Here is a 25841-nt window from a genome sequence, read left to right on the forward strand (position 1 = left end):
ATTCCAGTTAAGAAGCTTCTACTGACTAGGTTAGTCCATGAGCAAATAAATCTTAGATAAGGCAAAATACAGAGGAAAGAACCAAAACAAACATCTGACAGACCTCCCTTTTGACTTCAGCTTCCACCTTATCCCAATCAGTGCTCCGTCTTGACGAGGGGTACGCAGGTCTCACAGATTTTATTTCTGCAAATCAACCAATAAGAACAAAATCAACATTGATACAAAAAAGAAAAGACATAAGCATTAAGTAAAAGCTGATCACTTGAGTCAGCCTCAAGCATAAGATATGAAATGCTTCATCAAATGCCAAATATAGGGTTCTGAGCATGACAATCCAATAACTGGCACACTATGTTGGGACTCAGTGTTTGCTTGAAAATTGCATTCTAACTTCAAAAAGGAAAGAACTCAGAATCCATAATAAACACAAATTCACCCATTTTGGGCCTCTTATATATATAACTCATGTATATAGATATCTAAGCACAAATAAATGCTCAGTTACTTAAGGAGTGGGCTCAAGGCATAGGTAGTTAGGGTGGTGGGTGCCATAACATGACGTCTTGAGTTCCTTCCTACAATGGGTAGGGGACTCCTTCCCCACTGAACTACCCAAAAAAATAAATAAATAAATAAAAATAAAAAGATGCTCAGTTAATTGCATCTAGTTACATAATTTGAGTAGAATAGCGGAATATGATTCATGTAGCCAACCCCAAATAGTTGGAATAAGACTTGGATGATGATGACATAATTTGAACTAAAACACCTTTGATTCCTTGAATACATTGAATTGCAGATATACTTCGAAGGAAAATGAAAGAGTAACTTTAAATAGCATGCATGATGCTTGTTCTCTTTCCTCTATTTAAGTCTCCTCTCAGTATGTTTTCTCTCATACGACAATTTCTAAATATATTGTTCTTCTATGGATTGCATCTAAAATGCTTTTCCTCTCAATGTTTTCTCTCTGAATTTCTGTGGCCAAATATGTGTCCCCTGTGCTGGAATATATGAAAATACATCCCTTCCACATCTTTTCACTGCAGATAAGGATGAAGCTCCTATCTCTGAGCTTTTTGCTCAAATTTACAAGGGAAATTATGAGAACACACCCATGTGAGATGAACTATTAACATTGTACCCAGATTATTTGATTCCAATTCAAAATACCCAAAAAAAAGACACATGATCATGAGTTGAGATAGTATCAAATGTGTAAAATGTTAAATGGTGTTCTCTCCGTATAAAAGGTATTTATCATTTAAGTGCATTTTATATACATGCAAATATGTTTTGGTAGATTTGGACTCAAGTTTATAAAAAATTGGCCAGGATACGAAGACAAGTCTTAATTTTTTTACCACGGTTGAGCCTTTTCAAGCTGCAGTGACCCAAATTTGATCGAAATTGCTATTTTATGGCGAGAATTTGAATTCCATAACGATTTTTTACCTTCTGGTCATCTCTGAATTATTTCAATATGCTTATTTCCTTTGATTCCATGAGTGCCAAATCACAGATATTGTATCCCACATTTTGACCATCATTATGGTTTTCAAGCTTAGTGTGATTCAAGAACACACTCTAAACAGATGCCTGCCCCTCCCCTGCCCTCCATCCCCAAGAAAAAAAAAACACGACACAAAAGTTCCACATGTGGATTGGTAAATGCACATATGACGTGAGGTATCCAGTTTGGGATTTTGAAGGCCACTCATCCAGGATCAACAAATGTGGCTCTTGGGATTTTCAAAATTTCAAAACTCCCTATTTTTTAAAATCTCAAACTATCACTTAGATTTCCGATGGTCAAACTTAACTTACGATGTTTCTAGTAATCAAGTCTCAAAAGGAAGTTTCAAATCTATAAGTACAGGGTTTGGGAACTTCAATTTATATCAAAACTGAAAATCCCCTTTTGTATGCTCCTCCTTCCCCCCTTTGCAACCTTGACTGCCGTTGAGCCTTTTCTATTCACCAATCATGTTGGTTCAAAAGCAGTTCTTAGTGAAACCCTAGTTGTAACCCTAGCTCTCTTGCCCCATATATTTCAGAAAGCGAGTCCCAAAGGTGCTTCCTAATTTCAGATTGGTGGATTCAACAGGTTCTAGCATCAATTGTGCCATTGGTCACATGATTGGGTGTGGAGTGTGCTGAGCCCTAAGGGGGAAACCATTGCAAAAGTCAACAATTCTTTCCATATTTATGTAGTTTTATTTACCATTGATCTTGCTTATTTTATCTCCTAAAGTTATTAAGTTTTTTCAGTTTGAATAAAGTTTATTCTTGGCAGTAAGATATTACGATCTTAGATTGTAGTAGGTATATTTTATTGTGATTGTGACACCTAGAAGTATAATTTTCAGCAATTAATAAAAGAAAAAGAAAGAAAATGTAGCTTGGAATTCTACATTACCACTCCCTTTCAAGCACAGTGAGGGACGTGTTGATATCAACGGCTTATCACATACTGTCAATTTAAGGGGAGCAATTTGTAGAATATGTGGGTATTTTACATCATGTGGGAACAGGCAAAATATTGTTCATATGTACAACATGGTCGTTATAGGTTGCATATGTACGACTTGGTCATTATAGAGTTGCAAGAGCAATCTAATCATTTTAACCAACTGATTAATATCTATCACCAACCCAATCATAGAGAATGTGCTTGTTTAGAAGTGATCCATCACACATCCATTGAGTTGCCAACTGTTAGATGCAGGCAAATGAGAATTGACCACAACATGATGACGGTGGAGACAAGCAGATAATTATTTTTAGAAGTCAACAAGATTGAGCAACCACTATTCTAATGAGCAATCACCCCTCTAGAAGCTTTGAATTGTCGCCATAATCTCAAGGATGGTTTATCACACCTCATCTCACGCAGTCCAAATATTTGAGACTGGTAGAGAAGAACTGAAGCTTTGCTCCCATTCATCTTGTACATGGCACTAAATATTCCATAATTCATCTAAAGCATGCTTTAGGAAAGTTTTTGTGGCCATAACTTAATAATTTTTTATAGTTGATATAATTAATTAATTTTTACAGTAATTTTTTATAGTTTATAGCATGGTAAGGGTAGATATGATCAGAATTTAGAAGAACATACAAATACTACGAGGAACGCTAAGAAAATAGAGGTTAAGCTTAAGGCATATGATGATCTATACAATAAATTGGGACAAGAGAATGTGAAAAAGATGTCTTCAATGAGAGAGGAAGTGTAGGGACCTAGATAACGTTAAATGCATTAAGAATGAAGATCAGATGGTGCTGGTGAAAGATGAAGAGGTCAATGCAAGGTGAAAAATCTTTTACTCAAAAAAAAAAAAATGCAAGGTGAAAAATCTAGTTTCAGAAATTGTTAAACAATGACCACACTAGGAGCTCACAATTAGGAGAAACCATTGACATAAATGAGGTTAGAGGTTACCGATACTCTCATCGGATTAGAATATTTGAAGTGAAAAAGGCATTGAGAAGGATGACGATAGAAAGAGCTTTAGGATCATATGGTACACCAATCGAGGCTTGGAAGTGCATGGGAGAGATTGCATATTCTGATTGACCAAGATGTTCAATAATATTTTGAGAACAAAGTATATGAGGGACGAATCAAGGAAAATTATCATGGTACTTACATAGAGTTGTAGGAACTATCGAAGGATCAAACTTATGAGTCACACTATGAAATTGTAGGAGAGAGTGATTGAGCCATGACTAAGAAGTGAAGAGGATGTATTAGAAAATCAGTTCAGATTTATGCCAACTAGGTTAACCATTGAGCCTATTTTCCTACTTAAACAATTGATTTGGAAATTTAGGGAGAGAGAAAAGACCTTTACATAGTCTTTATTGATTCAGAGAAAGCATATGAGGATATATAGAGAGATGATTTGGTGGGCGCTAGAAAAGAAAGGAGTCTCAAGAGGATATATCGACATCATGAGGGATATGTACAAGCGAGCAAGGGAGCGTAACTAATGTAAGGAAAACTACTAGAGAGACAAATGAGTTTTCAATTATAATAAGCATATATCAAGGGTCGGTGTTAAACTCATATCCCTTTGCTTAGCTTATGGGCAAGTTAACAAGGCATCTATAGGATGAGTTCCCGTGGTGTGTGTTGCTTGCGGATAACATAATTTTCATTAATGAAACTAGAGACAGCATAAACACAACGTTAGAACTTTGGAAAGATGCATTAGAATCTAAAAGTTTTAAAATAGCCGGACTAAGATGGAATACATGGAATGTAAGTTTCGTAATAATAGGAGCAGAAACGAAGAAATTTAGTTAGTATTGATGGCAAAGTACCTAAAAGAGTTATTTTCTATATCTTGATTCCATAATCCATGAGAAATGAGAGATTGAGGAAGATGTTGCTCATAGAACAAAAGCTGGGTGGATGAAATAGAAATGCTTCTGGAGTCATATGTGATCGTCATAGTAATGAAACTCAAAAGGAAGTTTCTAAAGGAGGGTTAAAAGACCAATTATGCTTTATGGATAGAATGTTTGCCGGTCACGAAACAACAGTTATCCATAGAATGAATAAAGTTGAGAGGAGGTTGAGAATATTCAGAGGGATAATTGAAAAGACAAGGAATGATAGAATTCAAAATGAAGACAACCGAGGGAACTTAAGGGTAGCTCCAATAGGTGATAAAATAAGGCAAGTAGACTTTGGTGATCTGCTCATGCGCAGCATCGACCTAGAACAACACCAGTTAAGAGGGTAATTTGGTCCAAGTAAACTGGCCTAAAAGGGCAAGAGAAAGGCCCCAAAGGACATACATAGAAGTAGTGACAAAACATATAGTAACTTATGGTATGAGGGTATGACCCTCAATAGAGAGAAATGGAAAAATTGGATTTGTGTAACCGACCCCAAGTAGTTGGGATAAAGCTTGGATGATGATGATGATATAATTTAAAAATTTTTTAAGGTTTACAAGTTCTAGAAAGGAATCATAATAACTGAAACAGGATTAGCTCTATAAATTTTCAAGCACAATAGTAATTAAAACAAGGTGCTTTGTCAAAAGTAATTAGGGCCAACAAACTTAATAGGAGGCACTGAATGTGTCACTTAATGATATAACTCAGCATAACTTTTTGAGCAATCACATTAATATCATAAAATCCTACAAAAATAATTCATTAAAAGGGGAAAAAAACTGCCTAATTCATTTATTGATATCCTGCTTAAGTATTTTACCTGATGTTGTATTGAGCTTGTACGGAGTGCTAGTGTCTTTCTTGTATTCTAATGAACTCCAATTGACACGTTCAACCTTTGAGAGGCGGATTTCAATTTTAGTCAACAATACTTCATATCTGCATTTTGTACGATCAATCTGCTCCAAGAAAAAACAGAATTTTCAGTATATGTTGTAAAACCATGACAGAAGATTTGGGTAAAATTTTTGTATGGAACCATGCTAAAAATGCCATAAGGTGCCCACTACAATGCCTAAATAATTCGAAACAAAATACATAAAAAATTCGAAACAAATATCAAGCAATGTGTATGACCATGATGACAAAAATTTAAAGAGCTGGTAAGGCTCCAAATCATGCTGTGATATTCTTAATCCCTTTGCAGGAGATTTTTGGAGCTTCCAGGCTTGAAAAGCTAGGGGTCAACCACAGCAAAAATAAATAAATGCACACAAGTAAGCCCATCTAAGCGAGCATCAGAAAAGCAAATCCATAGCTGAGAAGATTAGTAATGTGAACATAGGAAGAAGTTGAGAATTACGGTAAATTTGCAGAATATTCCTACGTCCCCAAATGCCACTTCCAGAATTGCTGCTATATCTACCGAACTATAGGACAAATTGTCACAGTTTGAAGCTGAACGTTTTCACATATGCAGTTTGTCTATAAAAAGGACAACTCCTCGTTTCCAAGTGACAAAGCAGCAATTCAAACCCATGAAAGGGCTTGTAATGTGAACATAGGCACTAGTTAGATTTATAGCAACTAAATTTGCAGAATTTTTCTAGGTCCTCGAATGCCACTTCAGGATCTGTCCTGTCTCTATGGAACTACAGATAAATTATCACATAGAAGCTGACATTTATTTCATGCATGCCATCAGGTCAAGCCCTCATTGTTTCACTAGAGCTAGTGTCAAGTCATGAATTATATATCTGAGATATATTATCTCTCCACCTATGGTTGACATTGCTCCATACCCATACCCAAAAATGGTAGCATTTTCCACTTCTCCTGAGCTTTCATTATACAGAAGAGCAACAAAGTAAAGACCATTACGTAAAGAAAACCCATCTGCGTTGAACAAGCAGAGACCAATATTGTGATGTAGCGGTAAATGAAAGGTCTCCAATATGGAATAGCTATATCTACCAATTCTATCTAGAAACTGTAGTCATCTTAGAGAAATCTTTTAGTCCATACCTACCAATTCTACTTAGATATTGTAGTCATCTTAGAGAAATCATATGTTAACAATAAGTATGTTAAAATCCATATCATTCATATGATGCAGACGTCAATGTTCTTAGGGTTAGGATCAACATCCGTACATTCAACAAGTTAATGAGCTAAACCCTAGGATACTTGGGAACGAGATCCCATGTTACTGAGATAGAGATTTTGACTTTAGAGGGATCTAAGCTACACTATACATAAAATGAGATCAATTAATAGCATATGATAAAATTAGGATCGAGCCAATGCCCGTTTGATCCATTGTCATAAACCTTAGCTTATTACCATTGATATGGTTATAATACTCCAATTCACAACAATAATGCCGTTTAATAATATCATAACAACCCTACAGAAGGACACGTGTAAATGTGCATAGAGAAAGCCCTTTTTACATTGTGGTGACAAGTGCAAGACTTGCTCTTAAAGGGGGAACTAAAATCCACATTCCAGGATCATGATCCCACTGTTTATTGACCAACTTCAACAAGCCAATCATGAGCCCCTACAATGATACATAGGTCTTTGTTGGGCAGGATAAGAAAACAATAGTGCATCATGGTTTTTGGGGCAAGTAGAGTACCTTTATTATCACTATTTTTGACCCATTGGTACCAATCCACTCCAAGTATATTTTATTTTGATATAAAAAATATTTTTATGATTTTTAAATATTTTTGAGAATTTTAAAATATTTTTCAACTGTAATATCCATCAAAAGGGTATTTCTGAAATTTGAAGAACTTGAAATAACACTTGTGGGACCAAGGATCCAGCCCCACATGTGTGCGTTTTTTTTTGTGGGGACCACGTGCCACCCCTTGTGGGACACGCCCAATTTATTTTAAACAATATGTGGTACACGCCACTTTTCTATGAACAAGGATTAGCCCCATGCTTTCGTATTATTTTTTAAAATTTAAAACTAGTTAAGATAGGAAATATCTTTAATTTAAAGTAGATTTGGTTTCATATATATGGGAGTTTTAAAATGTAGATCATCTTGATTATGAGAGATCTAGATAATGATAGAGTTTGATTGTATTTCAAATTTAAATAGAAGTTGAATTTGGGCCAAAATCTAAGGAGATAAGGTCCTTATTTTCCACCCAAAATCATGATGGCAGATTTGTGGGATGGATGGCTCTGATTAAACCTCTCTCACCCTACGGATTTCCTAATTATTCAAAAGGTCAAGCAGAAAATTGGATGAAGCATACTTAGATTCAAATCCTATTCCAAATTGGTAATAGATTTTGTTTCTAAAATTTGAACCCACTCTCTCTACACAACAAGGTCTCCCTCCCTTACGCCCCAATTCCTCTCTCTCTAAGTTTTCTCTCTCTCTCCCTCACGCCATATTTTTCTCTCACTTTCTCAAATTTAAAACCACGTGACCCTCTCTTCTTGCCTAAGAGAGAGCCACACCACCCTCTTTCTTCTCTTATTTGAGTGGGCTTCTATTAAAGATAATAAAACAAGAAAGGTGGGACTTTCAAACCCTAAGTGAGGTTTGCCGATTTTTGAAGAAAAAGGGAAGTACTGCAAACCAAGAGAGAAATAAACCCTCAAGCGCTACCCTAATTTGTTTCCATAGGGTTTCTACAAACCCTAGTTGAGTTTTGAGCTCTCTAAAATCCTTGAAAAAGAAGAATTGCCTACAAAGCTTCTCTATCTCAAAATTCCAGCAACACCTAAAGGAGTAAAAGTGCTCCATTGGTTAGGGAATCGGTTGGGGTTGTACCAAGACCCGTGAAGGTAACTCCAGACATCTTCCAATAAGTCTTCCCTATAGTTTTAATTAATTTTCAGTATTATTTCTTATTTTATGTGAATTTTCAGGAACTTGTATTGTACTAAAAATTATAGTGGAAGTTTGTTTAAAGCTCTTGGATGGTTACTATTTCTTTTGGCAGTAAAAATAAAAATCATATGTTGTATCTAGGATATCATTTCAATCTACAGCAACATATAACAGCCCATGTAGGTGGAATTCAGGTACATTGAATAAATGTAAAAGAAAATATTTTGAATTTAATACCTTGAGTTCCACATAGCCACTCCTTTCATAGCTCCTCTCCTTGAAGGGATCCTACAAGCATGTAGACTGAGATCCTTTTTAATAGCTAGCGAGATCCGTATCCCCCTAAACCCATATCCATAAAAGATCCCTTAGAGGAACCGTGAGATCGAGTTCTTAAGGTGGAACCGTGGCATTACCCCCACGATATCCCCAACTATGGTCTGTTTTAGCCAATGCAATTCCATTTGAAGGCACCCATAGAAAACAACCAGTCAGGTGACACAATCTCTTAGTCGTCTTTCTACTTCAGGTAGATCCACAGCTAATGATCATCAGTCGACTTAGCAAATAAGAAAAATTATCTCTTGCAAGAATAGAAATTCTAATCTTTGTGGCCTTGTAGTCCAAAGTTCCGTAGTTTGTATAATAGACCTGAGTACATACAAATACTACCAGTCTCCAAATAAGCCTTCACAGTAAACCATCAACCTCCAATTTCACCTAGTGGATCCACGTGAAATCAGTTCAATAAATGAAGTAATATCCAATTGTGATTGGCTTTCCATTAATCTTATAACTGTTGTTCAATTGAATATTCTCTGCAGTTCTTTCAGAAAATGACAGAATGCTAAGAAAGGACACATTCAGTGAAAAATGCATAGAGAATATGTATTCAATTTCAGCTGAAGTCAATACATATTCTGTTTTATATTATGATGCCATAATTATTATAGTCTAGGGCATATTTGCAAAATAGGATATACATGTATATTCAATGAAAGAGGCATGCACCCCCTAGTTAGAATTGCATTTCTCTCTCTCTCTCTCTCTCTCTCTCTCTCTCTCTCTCTCTCTCTCTCTCTCTCTCTCTCTCTCTCTCTCTCTCTCTCCACACCAAGCTTTTATATCATCGTCTCAGAGCTGGTTTGAAAACCCTAGATCTTCAAGGCCCTTCAAGGATCTTCCGACAATGTCTACTTCAATAATCTTTCAACAAACAGCAAACATCTTCAATTTTCTCCAAGCAAACAGCAGCCACCCTTCTCCTGACAAGCACAAGGTTCCATATTGGTAAAGGCTCTTACCCCTTGTTTTGTTAGTGGTTCCATAATAATGGGCCTCACTCTTAAGTATTCGAAACATTTGTACAATTTAAAGCTTTTGTTGAGAAACGAAAACAGTGTGGCATTGGCGACTTTGCCATTTCCTTAATGTTAGAGGGGTTCCAAAATATCCAAGGACTGAAGCCCTTCACACGGCTCTTTATGTCATAAATCAATTGTCCACTAATGGTATGAATAGCCGAACTCCTTATGATATGTTTTATGGTAAGCATGCATATTATTCATTTCTTTCATTCTTTGGATGCCACGCTTATGGTCATAAAGATCAAAGTCAAAGAAAGAAACTTTCTCCTAAAGCGGAAGCAAGCATTTTTGCTAGATATGGAGAAGGTCATAAACACCGTAACGATTATAGCCCTAGACTTAAACATGTTCTTATCTCAACAAATGTCACCTTTGACGAAATGAGGATGTGCAATCCACCTAGAACCATTTTACAGCAAGATGAAAATAACGCCAGTAAGGGCATAGTTCAAGGTAATGAAGGAGTTGTTTTATCTGGATGAACTCCCAGTGATACTCATCAGCCAAGCATCGTTAATGACTATGTTCCTCATGACCCTGGTGAAGACTCTGAATATCTTTATGGTGAGGAACCTCCATAGAAGCAACAGCCTGATGTTGAGCTAATTGTTTATCGAAGACTAAGCAAACGGAGGCAGCTTGATTCCACACATATACAAGAAGGGCATCATTGTAGTGGGCATGACAAATTGGAGAGATCAGAAGATAATACCGGGGATACTGCAGCAAGTTAAAATGTTGGAAGGTCTACCCGTGTACCCTAAAGACCGATGGATAGCCATGGAGGCTTTACAAATCACTATCAAATTCTTATCTGTGAAGCCCTTAAATAAAAGGAACCTACCAACTACTATATCGTAAAAGGGATCCGTAATGAGTTCAAGCAATAGCAAAAGAAACGAGGGCAATGTTTCTGAATAACACATAGAAAATTGTGAAGAGTCTAGTGGAGAAGAATGTTGTGGGCATCAAATGGGTGTGCCAAAAAGAATAAAAAAATACAAGTCAGATGGAATCGAGCGATTTAATGCTCGTAGTAGCAAAAGGATTCAATCAATGGCATAGATTGGGCTACAAAGAAACTTTTGGCCCAGTTGTTAAAATTGTCACAGCTCAGCTAGTCTTATCCTTAGTCTTGACATATGATTGGCCTCTCTTCCAGCTTGTTGTACAGAATGCATTTCTTCATGGAGTTAAAGGAAGAAGTGTATACGGAGCAGCCCCTTGGTTTTAGTGAAAAGGATCCCACAAAATATGCATGCAAGCTGAAGCGATCTATTTATAGTCTAAAATCTAAAGCAACACTCTTGTACCTAGTTTCAAAGTTTGTATATGATAAAGACGTATGTATTATGAGGCAGCAGTGGATCACTCCCTATCCATTTGCAAGAGTACTAAAGGTATTGTGATTATTCTCTTATATATCAATGATATTATAATTATAGGAAATTCTAAGACCTTATTTCAAACATCAAAAGGATCTTCCCATAACAAGTCTAAAATGAAAGATTTGGGAGAGTTGAGATATTTGTTGGGAATAGAAGTGGATCGGACTAGGGAAGGAAAAATAATTGATGATCCAGAAAAACTACCGAAGCATGGAAGATTTGCTCCAGCATCTTACCCTCACTTGTTTTAAAATTCCTTTTATAGTAAATCAGGTAAGTCAATTTATGCGTGCTCCTACCTTTGTTCACTTGGAAGCCTTAAAACGAATAATCTGATATATCAAAGGTACCATTAATCAAGGCATTACATATCATATAACTCATGTAGAAGATGTCCGTCTTGCTTGCATTACTGGGTACCCAGAAACCAATGGGGCAGGAGATCCTGACTCATACAAGTTAGTTTCAGGATATTATGTTTATTAAGAAACAAATTTGATAGCTTGAAGCAGCAAGAAGTAAAATCTGTGGCAAGATCAAGCACATAAGCTGAATACAGAGCATTGGCTAGTATTGTAACAAAGATGGCTTGTATTTACAACCTGATACATCGCTTGGATATGAGGTACAACAGTCAACAATTTATAGGAATGCACTATCACGACTAATCCTATCTTTCATGATTGCACCAAACACATCAACATCAATTATCATTTTGTGCACAAGAAGATAAACAAAGAGGTAATTCATATAGAACACATTGGGACCGAGAATCTAATTATTAATATCTTCACCAAATGACTTGCAAGTGGAAGGCATTTTTTTCTAAAAGAGAAATTGTACACGTTCAAACATAATTTTCGATTTTTGAGGGGGTGTTAAGAATATGCACAAAATGCATGTTGTAAGTCATTTTATATTTTTTCTGAATCATGATTTCATAATTATTAGTCAAGGGAATAAATTGCAGAATAAAATACATATTCAATGACAGGCACACACCCCTAGGTATTCACGCACTTCTCTCTCTACCTATTCTCTTTCTATCTATATCATGCAACATAAATGGCTTAGGATGTTAAACAAAGACGGAAAATATTGCAACTAAATCTGGAATAACAAGAACCATATCCAGACGAGGTAACTGCAGTTAGAGTACTACACTAGTACTCAAATGTTGGGAACTTAGATCTAGCCCCACCCACACCACCTCCAATGCCAAAGGAAACAATTGAATGACTCTTCCTTTTTATATGAAAGTGGCTCATGCATTCCTATAAAGAGGTTCCCATTGCAATTCATAGAGGACATCGAGTTTTTGTGTCCAACTGTCATTCATGCTACTTCAGCAGAAGGTAGCACTAAATCTTACGAAAATATTTTTAAAAAAAGGGAAATTACCGCAAATATCTGTTTTTTTTTTAATGATATTAAAAAATGTACCGGAAATTTCTATTTTGCAGGGATGTCCCTTTTTTACTTTTCTCCGAAATACCCATTTGTTCAGCACTCCAAGAGCTGAAGTTTGTTTTGGGCATGTTGAAAACAAAGTTCAGCACTTAAGTGTGTTGAAATTTGTTTACATGGAAACTTTGTTGATAACATGCCTTTGCAAGGTGACCAAAAACAAAGTTTGGCATTAAGAGTTTAGCTTAAAACATGAGCAAAACAAAGCTTGGCACTTACTCCCAAACTTTGTTAAAGTGCCAAACTTTGTTTTGAACACACGCACAACAAAGTTTGACACTCTTAAGTGCTGGAACATAATTGGCATTGTTTAAAATGAAGTTCGACACTTAAAGAGTGCTGAAAAGGGGGCATTTTGGGAAAACATGAAAAAGATGGAAAAAAAGGGGTCATGCCTGAAAAATAAGAAAATTTCAGAGGACAGGTTTTAAAATATCCCTAAAACAATTTACGTCAAAAAAAAAACTCATAGTAATAGCAACAAACATGTCAAATGCGAGATATTAGCATTTAGTATTACCCCCATGAGTATGCATGCATGTACTTATCTATGCATGAACACAACTATTCATGCATAAATAGATATTTGCATGTGAATTTCAAAGAAGGAGGACACACCTTTGCAAATAAACGATGTTGGAAATGATATGGCTCTTGTCCAGGAAGCTCAATGGAAACACTGAGCTGAAAGCAAAGAAACACCCTCATGAATTCAGATGTTTCATTTTTCAATTCATGTGAAACAACAAAGGAACAACAGAGAAAAAAAATGAAATGATGCAAATATACTCTGGGGAAAACATACTATTTGTTCTCCAAAATCAACAATCACACAATTAGATGGTATGCCCTTTGCATATATTGACACAACTACTTCATTGGCATTCTGGTAATAATCACATCTGCAAAACAAATACTTCAGCAAATAATAATATAAAAGGAAAAAAAGAAACATACACTTGGAAGCATATCATCATATTCCATATCAAACAGTCAAAAAATGATTTGAATATATTCTGCATACTATGATATAAATATGGGAATTATCCCAATAATTTCTTAATATTGTAGTTCATTTAGAGAATAGCGTTGACTTCAGTATGAAATTGGATACTAATGCGTCACATAACTAAACCTCAGAAAACAGTTTAAAAAACAAAACAAAATAAAATAGAACCGACCTTAGAGAGAGCTTATTTGATATCTACACAGCACATATACACAAAATGAAAGAAATTAAATGCATGTAATGTGAATGTACCTAAATACACGTGGCTTTCCAGCATATGCATTGCTCGAGAAAGCAACAAAAGAATGCTGAAATTATTAAGAAAAAGAAATGCAAGATGATATCATAAAACAATAACATAATACAACGTAAAGACGAAAATACATCTCAGAATTGCAACATGAGTAATTATGAGTGAAGACTGGACACAGAAATAGGATCTCAGATGAAGAAAAGGAGAAAAAGTGTAAGGATAAAAGGGAAAATGGATGGGGAAAGGATGGAATGGATATAAATGGAAAATTATCACGCTTGTGCTACCTTGTGATTCAACCAAAAACATTATACCTTATAATCCAATCCATGATATGTTCGTCTTGCTTGTGATACCTCATGAATTTGATCTATAATAATCTTGCCCATCCTACATGAAGTTGATCCCAATGTTCACAATTATCTTGCTTGTGTTCCAACTGAATGTCTTATTATCCTTCAGCATAATTCACTTTCTTCAGCATAATAATATTCAGTGTCTCATCGGCATTCCAATCTGTGGTGTTCTCATAGACTAGCCTACAGTAACACCACCTTGAATTCTCTCAAACATTGTAACGGATCATTATATCCATACTCCAGTAGTCCAGTCTCTTCTCTCCATCCTATCCGTAACTCCTCTTTCTCTCATCCGGCCAGAGATTAATCTCGAAAACTAGCACAGGCATGTTACTGAGGCAGGCTTGACATTGATGTTTAACACTAAACCACCTCAACAATAGTGGGTGGAAGAGTATGTAACAACAGCGCAAGTATATCAGACTATGGATCATATATCGTCTTCCGTAGTGTAATCAACCCAAATCTCACTACAATATCCGCTAACCACAAAATCACGCCCAACATGATTGGATATGTTTTTCATTGGTTAATCTTCTTTACCAGAGACAAAGAATTGCAAAGGACTTGCAATTTATGAATTATTATCCTCACAATTAGAGCTAGGGTTCAGTAGTTATGATTTATGGAAATCAGGATTAGAATTTCAAAAATTATGGTGGGTTTGGTAGCAATTAACTCTTTTTTTTTTGAGGTAGCAATTAACACATCCTTTCTAATGACATATCCGATTACCAACCCAAACCACAAAGCATATGACTCACGATTGTCCAAAATATCGACTGCCTGGCCGCCTCTCAAAACGCCTAGGTGCCCTAGTTGCCCAAGGTGCCGCCTAGGCGATCAACCTCAAGGTCACCGCCTAGGCAGCGCCTTAATGCAACTTGGCTGAGGGCTAACAAAGGTAGCCAAGGCCAAAAAAGTACTTTCCCCCCTAAAAAGGGGGGAATAGGATTCTAGGGGGCATTCTAGCCCCCCAAACCCCAATGCACCTATTACCATCCAAAAGAAGGGGAAAAAAAAGTGTAAGCTCCCTTTAAAATATAAAAATAGTTAATGCCTATAAAAATGGTTAAAGCCTTAAGGCCCTTCTTTCTCACTCCCAGGCCAATGTGCTCTCTTTCTAAGCATGAGAAGAAGAAAAAGAAAAGGAAGGTGGCCTCCAAGGATTTGATATGAGGCCTCTCACTACCATACAGTCGCACATACACAAACACACACATAGACCTATATGCTCTTGCTCTACATATAAGAAAAAGAAAAAGAAGAAGATAACCTTCAAGTATTCAATGTGAGGCCCCCCCTAATGAAGAGAAAGAAGAGCATGTCATCCAAGCGTTCAATGCGAGACGTCTCTCTCTCTCTCTCTCTCACACACACACACACACATATAAACAAATGCTCCTCCCCCAACCCCACCTCCAAAAAAAAAAAAAAAACCTTAGGCTGCCCATGTATCTGGGCAACCGCCTAGGTGGCCAAGACCCCTAGCCGTCAAGGTGCCTGCCTCCGTATTTTGAACAATGGACTCAACCGATAAAGGGAATATTACTAAGGAAATATTGCTAAGAGTAGGTGGAAATACGTTCACGAAAAAAGAACCAATCATGGGAAAGCTTGCCCCTATATGTCAGGTATATCAGGCATCTGTTAGTAATGGTCATGGTAAGCAGCTTTTCTATGAATCCTGATAGAAACTGAGACAGATCCTGTACTGTGATAGTTTCATGGCTGTTTCCATTTGATAAGACAGTATGATCCAATTTGATAGGACAGTATGATCCAATTTCTCTTAGCATGACTTTCCCACATGAAGGGAAGAGTAAGACTTGCTACAGAATTCAAGTAAATCTAGGACATTTGAATTCACATGCAACATGCATTTATCCAAAGAAGAGGACTTGCCAAAAAGGAGCAGCACATAAATTCAGTAAGGAAGCACTTAGAGCAACGTAGATACCTGTACTTGGGTTTTGCAGCCACCACAGGTGTAGGTTGTTGGTCACGGGTTTGGACAATTCCAGCATCAGAAACGATTGTAGCAGATCCAGTTGATGAAGACAAGCTGCCCGATGTACCATTAGGCACAGATTTTTGTCCAAGACCATTCAATTCCACTGCATAAGCAAATAACAGCCACAATAATATCTAGTGTACTGAAAATTTCGAAATATAAAGCCTCTACAATGGCAGTCGATAGTCCAGAATTTATGCTACAAGAAAAATTGCAAGCATAAACTAAAAGACCTGCGAGTATGAGCAACAATAACAGCATACGTATAGACTTCAATGACATTTACCAGATGTGTATGATTAAAAGTTGTATTCATATGAAAACTTAAATGCAATAACTGGGGTGAATATATATTAGTTGAAAAATAAGCATTTCAGTTTGGTTAGGTAAGTAAGACATGGCAGTCACATTATTTGCCACATACATAATAACAAGTCAATCATTGGAAATCTTGTTCAAATATGGGCAGTGCTTGCGAAGATACTCGAAATATTTGATTTAAGTGCGACACCTCAAAAGAGATTTTAAACAAGTGGATCAGGAGTATCTTAGCTTAGACCAAAAATGTTTAATTCTTAATGGCACTAATTGAAGTTCATAGTTTATTCGGTAGATAAGATACTGCTTTAATCCTTTATTTATTTTTTGTGTGTGTGTATGTGTAACTTTCTCAATGAGTGTGTTTCCACACTGAAATATTTTAGTCTTGCTAGAACTGCCTTGACCTAGTTCAGAATCCTATCATAGTTTATAGCACATAAATATTTTTGTTAGAAGGTTAAAACTTCAAGTTTTGCTCCATAGAAGTTACTTCTTTCATGATCCTCACACCGTTGTACAGTTTTATATCCTCTGAAGAAGTAACTTTGTCAATATTCAGCTCTTTTGGAGTACAAAGGCATCAGTAATTTTATATATGAACCAGTCTAGAATTTCAAGAGAAACAGGAACATTTAGATGCATCATTGTAGTCATCTGAAAAGATAAAAAAAGCCCTTTTTCATAATTTTCAAGGTTTCGCATCCTTTTTTCGCTGGACGTGAGGCAGCAAACTTATCTCGCATTTCAGATAAGTGCAAGAGCCCTGCCAATCAGGAATTGAATTCTGAACTGATTTCTAGATCTGGATGACTACAATTTAATGCTGCTACTGCTGAGAATTGGGGAAAAGGAAGTTCTCCTGAACGAGGAAACAAACCACAATAGTGCTTCATTCTGCTTCATCCAGAACACAGGAGCGTGTTGAAGACATCCAACACATGAAGCCATGTGCTTGCTTTTGTCTTTCCAGAACCATCGATTTCTCTCATTGCTGTCAGCATTTCTAGTTCACTTCAGGAGGCTTGTACATCTATCTGACACCACGATCAGAAAGTTGGTTCTTTCTCCAATGGATACCTCCAATTCTATTTCAAAAGAATTTAGACATCCATTTAATACCATGGTAAATGCATGTTCAAAATCCTGCAGTCAAAAGTCCGTACTATAGTTGCTGGGATCAAGAGCGAGAATAGGATCGGGAGAGATGGATCATGAAATAGTAGAAGATCCCTATAGTTGGACGTATTATCCATACGATGCATATGTTCAGGGATCTAGATCCCCAAATGTTGGGCAGGTACGAGATCCCAACCTTTCGGGGTCTTGATGCAACCTTTTGGGGTTCTTGCTCACAACCTTAAAGAGTATGTACAGTCCTACACATACTCTTTAAGGTAGGGATATGTGTAGTCGTACACATACTCTTTAAGGTAGGGATCTCTTTATCTACAGCTAGAAAACAATGCAACTATAATTAAAAGTATAGTTATGTTGCTAGCTAACCACAAATAAGAAAATCACCAGTTTGGTTATTATATTGGTCCTTAAGTTGGGATCAAAGTCCCTAACAGCAAGAATCGGGATCCCTAACAGTGTGGAGCAAGATCCAAAATTTTAAAATCGAGATCCTTTGAAGATCCATTTCTAGTTGTGCCGGAACGAGATTACGGAACTTAATCGCCACCTATGTTGGGGGTTCCAGCATCCATGGTCCGTATTAGACTGATGACCAATGTCTATAAGATCCAAAATTTTAAAATCGAGATCCTTAGGAGATCCATTTCTAGGAGTGCCGGAGAGAGATTCCGGAACTTAATCGCCACCTATGTTGGGGGTTCCAGCATCCATGGTCAGTATTAGACTGACGACCAATGTATATAAGAAAATTACTACACAAACTTGAGTTGCTAACAGCAGCATCCAATGACTCACCTTGCACGTAATGTGGTGCTTATTATGAGCCGTAGAGGCACAGGCCAAGCTAGCACGAGTTCGGGATGAAATCTATTGCTAGCTTGTAACATGGTTGAAAGCGTCATCCGTACGATGCATATGTTTAGGGATCCCCATTTGTTAGGTACAAGTCGAGATCCCAACCTTTTGGGGATATTGATCCTGACCTTTTGGGACCTTAATCCAACCTTTTGGGGTACTTGTTCACAACCTTAGAGAGAATATATAGTCTAAGACTACACCACATATGCTATTTAAGTAGGGATCTCTTTATTTATAGCAAGCAAGCAATGCAGCTATAATTAAAACTATAGTTGTGCTCCTAGCTAACTACAGATTAAGAAAATCATTATCTTGGTCCCCGAGTTTGGGATAGAGATCCCTAACAGTAGGATTTGGATCCCTAATAGTGGGGATCGAGATCCCAAACTTTAAAAATCGAGATCCCTTGAAGATCCATTTCCCAAAGTGCCGGAGCGAGATTCTGGGAGCAAAATGTCACTGACGTTGGGTGATTCCTGCAACAATGATCCGTACTAGACTGAATACCAGTGTATATAAGAAGAATTATTACATAAACTTGGGTTAACAGCAACATGACTGTCAGTTTCCAATGACTCCCCTTAAACGTAATGTGGTGCTTATTATGAGCCGAAGAGGCACGGGCCAAGCTGGAACAAATTTGAGATAAGCTCTACTGCTAGCATTTAACAATTGTAGTCCACACATGGAACAGACTCCATTACTTCAAGGTGGGTGTGAAATTGACAAGTTGGAGAACATAATATTTGGAGTGCTTCTCACATGTTCCCTCCTTCGCATCCCTCTGGGAGTTTTCCATCACCTGCATTCTTTCTTTGCTTGTTTTCACCCTTTCTACCAAAGGAAACCATCTTCCACAGTCTTTGCCCTAGATCCATTAACAGGTCTCCCACCTCCTTTTTGGCTGGTTTTCAAAAGTGAAAAAAAAAAAAGAATATGATTTCTTTGTCATGCCTCATCTAACCCAAGGACTTCTAGTTTACTAGCTCTACTAGTCTCCCAGGCTCCCCATTAGCGCTCCTCTTGATCATGCTCAAACTGCCACCAAAAATTGTATACTTTGCCGTCTGCAAATAACAAGTATATTTGATAACCATTTGGCTTGCTACATTTCTAATAATCCCCATTGTTGTCTTGAATTCACCTAACCAATAACACTCAAACCGAATCCCTATAGCTGGACTTACATCCTTATTCTGTCGTCATTCTAGCATCAACTCACTAAGTCCATGCCACCTCTCATCTACTGGAACCACTTTCTCAAACATCAACTCCTCCACCCATCAAATGACGCTAACCTTTAGCACCTGTCACAGCAATGCATTACAGAAATGACTTCTTGATATTAACATCAAAAAATTGAAGCAACATCAGCAACAAACTTCTCACTCAAAGTTATAGAAGACTCATTTTCCAATCACAAGATTACCCATCCCTTGTTACATCAAGGACCCCACAATCCAAGACTTTTGCAGCTTTACCATTCCCTTTTAGAGTTCCCATAATTGCTTTACAGTCCAGGTTTCTTGATAAACATCAGCCTATCCCTACACAACTTAAAGTATAATGCTTTGTCCAACCCCAAAAAGACTGCAACCGCTCTGTTCAGACCCTATCTAGTTGAAACCACATTGATTGCAGTTCAAAACCTTGCCATCATCTCAGAAACCAACTCAACATGCACTACATACCAAAGGAAGGAAGGGAGCTAAAGTAAAGAGTGAGATAAGAGTTTGAATAACACTAGATAAAACCAGATGTAACTAGAAGCTATCACCATATACAACTAGATGGAATAAAAAGAACTGATCAGGAACACCAGATGCAAAAATATTACACCCCAAGGTAAGATCCCAATGCAAGAAACCCGCAGGATATAAAACCAACATGGAAAGGACACGCTCAAGGGCACCACCTGGAAATACATTATTCCCCTACTTGAGTGCAAGAGATCATAATACTAAACTCAGAATTCACACAATGATGAGATAAGGCATGCATGAAGGCAAAAGTAGTAAGTGTCTTCAGATATATCCAATAAGACAGAATTGGCGATTCTGTTTTAAGGAATAGAATAAGAGACCATTTCAGAATTCAGGAGTTGCAAAAGGAAAATAAAAAATGCCAAAAGATAATATAATTTGATCTTTTCTGTATAAAGAATAGAAGACCCCACTGAAAAATTCCCCAAATATATTATATTCCCAAAGACATAGCTAAAGGTTTTAAAACTTCCTTTTCAAGATATTTTCAACTTAAAGACATTAAGTTACGTCATTATATTTCAGAGACAGACAATTCTTGTAAAGGACATCGAACCAGCCCCCAAGTCATCACAATTTTGAGCTGTACGCTTTATTTTTACAAAAATTACAATAGAAAACTAAACCAACCCATTGCTCAACATGCCAGGATATCCATTAAGTCAAGATAAATATTTCCCTTTATGATTCATCTATTTCTTTTCCACTTGTCCTTGCTTACTTTTTTTTTCCAAATAACGATTCATTTTTACAAAGACCTATTCCCAGATAGGAAGTGACCAAGATGAATGTTTTTATTTCTCCATTTATGATGAGTACTGTGCAAGATAGATGGTGCATAGGATAAGTACTCCTAAGTTATACTCCCCATAGCTTCTACAGCAAGAGAGCAAACTACTCATTGAACTCTCACTGATAAATAACAGCAATGCATAGAAATTCTCAAATGATGAAATAACAACATAAAGATACCTGTAATCTGCTTGTTACATTCCTTAATCATCTCCTTGAATCTTAAATTGTCCGAATCCAAGGAAAACCCAGTTGTTAAAGATGCCTTTGCAGTCTCATATTCTTCAAGTGCCATGCATGCAATGCTGGTAAATTGAAGTAGCAACGCACAATCAAATGTGAGGATAAATACTAATAATCAACAAGAGAACACCTTCTCCCAAAAAAGAAAAAAGATATTGAAAAGAAATATAGCATGATGTAGGCACTTCGTATGGTGAAAATCATTGCACCATAAAGCGCACCATTGCACCATAAATTAATAAAAAATAATTGCAATAGCGGAAAAAGAAATCAGCATATTTTCTTCCTTGTTTCTGAATGTTAACTTGGGAACTGGTAGGAATGGAACCCAATACATCACATTATGGCACCTGCCACCTCATGACTTGGGCCCATTACCAAAAGGAAGACAGTATATCACTCAGAGAGAAAAGGAACATCCATGAGAAAGAAACAAGAATAATACAAAATAATAATAATAATAATAAAGGCGGCATAGACTCCATGCTATGAGTTAATCAAAGAAACAACAACCAAGGAGACAAATGTCATGGACTTTAGGTAAGACCTCTATTTCCTTTCCCTTCATGGTAGATACAATCACCAAGTCTGGGGGCGACTAATGCAAAATATAAAAACAGCAAATATATAAACACGGTAACTCTACTCCAGTACCTACGACGGAGAGTGGTTAACACAAGCAAGTTTGCATCAAATCAGTAAAAATATTTTCCAGCACCACTGGCTAAGATGCTCCAAAACTGACTTCCATGGGGAAGATGGGGAGTTGAAAGATGTTTCTTGTAAACCCCCAAATATAATGCAATGATCGTCAATGTGCCAAGTGCATTCGTGAAATATGCCCTACCTCGTGAACAAAAAATCCAACAACCAAGGAATACCAGAAACTCAATTCACGCCAAGAAAGGCTTAAAGAGATCATAAAGCTCTTGAAATCAAATCTAGAATGACATCATCATGAAGGTTGGAATTTAACATCTATTTCCAATGAGATGGTGTCGAAAGTGGCACTGTGTAATCATGGGTTTTATTAAAATACTGGAAACCAGTCTTAGTGTAGAAGCTCTCTTTATTTCTTTCAGAATGATATTATTTCCTAAGCATAGAATTCTGATTTGGCAAGAACAGGCAGCAGAATAACATGATGAGATGACTGAAAGTAACAAATTTGGACTCACGCGTAACATCAGATACCACTCTAGTAACAACAAGTGCCAATACACTACTAAATATGGCAGATCTCTAATTCTCAAAGTATGGGCATAATCCCATGAGAAACCTGAATATGTAACATTTCTAGATTTCAGCAAGACAAACATCATAGATTTTGGATGCATCATTTTCTGTTGACTTCTCAAAGTGTGTGGCCTCAGAAAATATCTTAAAACAGACAGGTCTGTAGACGAAGATTATGTACTGCCTGTTATATAAAAGGTTTCAAAACAAAATTTTGATAATACAGATCTCAACATGATTCTGTGCCTTGAAGCAATAGGATATGAAATAATAACTAACTGTTTATTTGTTTAAGCAAAGGAGATATTACGGAAACTGTCTATGCATTACCAGCTTCTCACTAAAACTATTTAACTTCAGACTCCTATCAGTAATACAAGAATTCACCAATGAACCAACAAAATATCCATATACAGCACTATGAATAAATGAATATCTCATGGTCAAAGCCATTGGCTGATACCCAAACTCATTACCCATTTCAAAAATGACAAATATATCCCACCACTCACCCACATATCACTGTTGCCAAAATAATCACACTATTCAAATGTAAGAAGGAATACCACAAATGCCTATGAGAGGTAAATGAGTGGATTTCATACATAGAAAGTCTAAGGAATGTCATTGTGTTGTAGAAGAAATGATATGTTCTCAATCCTTCACATATGTGCATCCAAGTTGCAAAAAGTTGGCCGCCTAGGCATCCAAGCTCTAAAAATGCCAAGATATGCACTAGGCACGAGCCCCAAGGGGAAGTGCTCCTAAGTTCCTGCCGAGGCGTAACCAGGCGCTGGCTTCAATGCAGGCACCTAGGCTACGCCTCGATACATCTTAGCCAAGAATGGCCCTCGGTCAAGGGAATTTTCATACTTCTCCCCTGAAAAGGGGAGAAAAGGGTTTTGGTGAGTATTCTAGCCCCCCAAAACCCTTTTCGTAAGCTTGAGAAAGAAAAACTCTCCAAAATCTTAGATTTTGAGATCGTTCTCAAGATTTAAAAAAATAATAATAATAACGTTTTTATTTCTTGCAAAATCGAAAAATATACTTCCTAATTCTCTTTGGAGCTTGGAGTAGTTACAAATAAAGAATTTTGGTAACCAAATATCACTGATTTGGGCCTATATCAATTTGATTTTAAAAAGGTCAATGTATTACAATGTTTGGTATTATTTGTGTAAAATGTATTATGATCTGTTATTCTTTCCTTTTTGGATTTTGTTTTGTGATATTTTTTAAAGCTTGTATTAGATTATTCTCTAACATTCACTAGTGGGTTTTGGTTTGGGTTCTTTGGAAATTTGCTTTAGATTGGGAAATCCAATCATAGGAAAAAGACAATAATCTCAAGCAAAATTGATACTATTTGTAATTTTTAGATTGGGAAACCAAATCTTAGGACAACATCCAACGCTCCCAGACCAAATGAATATTACTTGTGCTTGAGTTAGTTTACTTGGATGATCCATGAATACTTTAGAATATTGCTTTGCAAATTAATAATTATTTTCCATTTTATTATTGGTTTCCATTTTTTTTTATGAACTTTTCTAGTTGCTTTACTTCATTTAATATTCTACACATAAGTGAGGGTTGCTTCATTAATTCTTTAATCTTGCATACTTTTGCTAGGTTTCCATATTTTTTTAGTGGCGCTTTCTAGTTTCTTTATTTCATTTAATACTTAAAATTTATTTTCTTGTATTTTATAGACTTAGACATAAGTTGGCTTACTTCATTTAATACTTGGATCTTGAGTATTTTTCAGGTTTATTGATTAGATCATACTGTGAGCTGTGGGTTGTGACTTGTGACTCGTCACCATTTGATAATGTCTTCGACTGATTCAAGCAATCAAACTGATCCAGGTTGGAAATACAGGCCTTGTCCAAATCCAAATGAGTAGAATAGAGAGTGCAGATTTTGCAAAAAATGTTATAATGCTAGTATAAATAGACTAAAGAAACAATTGGCTGGCATTAGAGAGGACATTGCTCCATCTACTCAAGTGCCACAAGAGGTTAGGAGCGAGATGCTAGAGCACTTGCAGGGGCTCGACAACAAAAACAAGGAGGCCAGGAAAAGATATGAAGAAATTGTGAAGAGTGAATATATATTTTTTGGAATTCAAGATGAAGAAGAGGATATAAATGCCAAGGTTGGGCTTTGATCCTCAAATTGCAATGCATGAAAGGGGGCAAACAACTTTATAGAACCACTAGATGGTTCTATCAAGCGGGAATTTCATTAAATACTGCTAACTTGAAAAGCTTCCAGACTAAGTTGGAAGCAGTTGGTCAACTTAGGCCAGAGTATAAGGCCCCAACAGCTTATGAACTTAAGGAACCATTGCTTACAAAGGAGGAGGAGCTTACTAATAATTTTTTAAATACCCACAAGAAGACATGGGTGATATATGGTCGCATTATTATGACTAATGCATGGACTGATAAAAGAAATAGAAGTATCATTAACTTGATGGTGAATTGTCTATTAGGGACAATGTTCTTGAGGTCCACTGATGTTTCCAACACGAACCATGATGCAAGACTCATTTGTGATTTGGTGGACCAGTGTATAAAGGAGGAGGAGGAGGGGGGGGGGGCGATCACATGGTCCAAGTAATGAGCGAAACGGCTGTAGAAAATATGACAGCTGCTCACTTATTGACGGCAACGCGGACACATATTTTCTAGCCACCTTGCGCAGAGCATAGCATAGACCTCATGCTTGAGGTAATCGCTAAGATGAAGGTGGTAGCAAAAACCTTGAAGAAAACAAATCCCATCACATATAGCCCCACGTGGGTAAGTTTAGAAGTTTTCTATTATGCATTGTTGTGACTTTTTTTTTATTCTTTTGAATACATAGATGTTATTGGATGTCATTGTTATTTTTTTTATTCTTTTGAATACATAGATGTTATGTGATGTCATTGTAACTTTGTGAATTTGTAACTTAGCTTATGTTGGTCAGGTCTTAGCCTTGATGAGGAAGTTCACAGATAATAGAAACTTGGTGAGATCTGGAGTGATTACAATTGCCACTTGCTTTTTGTCTTTACAATCCTATTGGATCATAAAGAAAAATTTAGGTCGATGTTTGTCTTTGACGATTGGACCAAAAACAAGTGGACCAAAGAAAAGATAGGAAAGCAAGGTTAGCAGTGTTTTGGACTCACGATTTTAGAGTAGGATTCAGTATGCCTTGGGTATTTTTTGCCTATTTGTGAAGGGACTGCTATTGGTTGATAGTGAGAAGGAATCCACAATGGTTCACTTTTATAAAACAACGGAGATTACCAAGGATAAGAGTAATAAAAAAATTTGGCAATGACAAAGCCAAATATGAGCCCT

General features: G+C 36.7%; 1 protein-coding gene across 3 annotated transcripts in view; it reads right to left on the reverse strand.

Annotated features, from left to right (window-relative positions):
- Nucleotides 1–25841, reverse strand: part of LOC18433211 (protein SGT1 homolog) — a 48127-nt gene that overhangs the window by 1083 nt on the left and 21203 nt on the right. For all 3 annotated transcript variants that reach the window (XM_006843306.4, XM_088863948.1, XM_088863947.1), the window contains 6 exons: nt 21187–21311; nt 16082–16238; nt 13306–13402; nt 13119–13184; nt 5237–5375; nt 104–186 (listed from right to left, as the gene is read on the reverse strand). In XM_006843306.4, the coding sequence (XP_006843369.1) occupies nt 104–186; nt 5237–5375; nt 13119–13184; nt 13306–13402; nt 16082–16238; nt 21187–21311 (667 nt within the window). The remainder of the gene's footprint in view (nt 1–103; nt 187–5236; nt 5376–13118; nt 13185–13305; nt 13403–16081; nt 16239–21186; nt 21312–25841) is intronic.

This window comes from Amborella trichopoda, chromosome 1, assembly GCF_054954075.1.
Source record: "Amborella trichopoda isolate Santa Cruz 75 chromosome 1, AtrichopodaSantaCruz75HAP2 v2.0, whole genome shotgun sequence".
NCBI classification, from domain to species: Eukaryota; Viridiplantae; Streptophyta; class Magnoliopsida; order Amborellales; family Amborellaceae; genus Amborella; species Amborella trichopoda.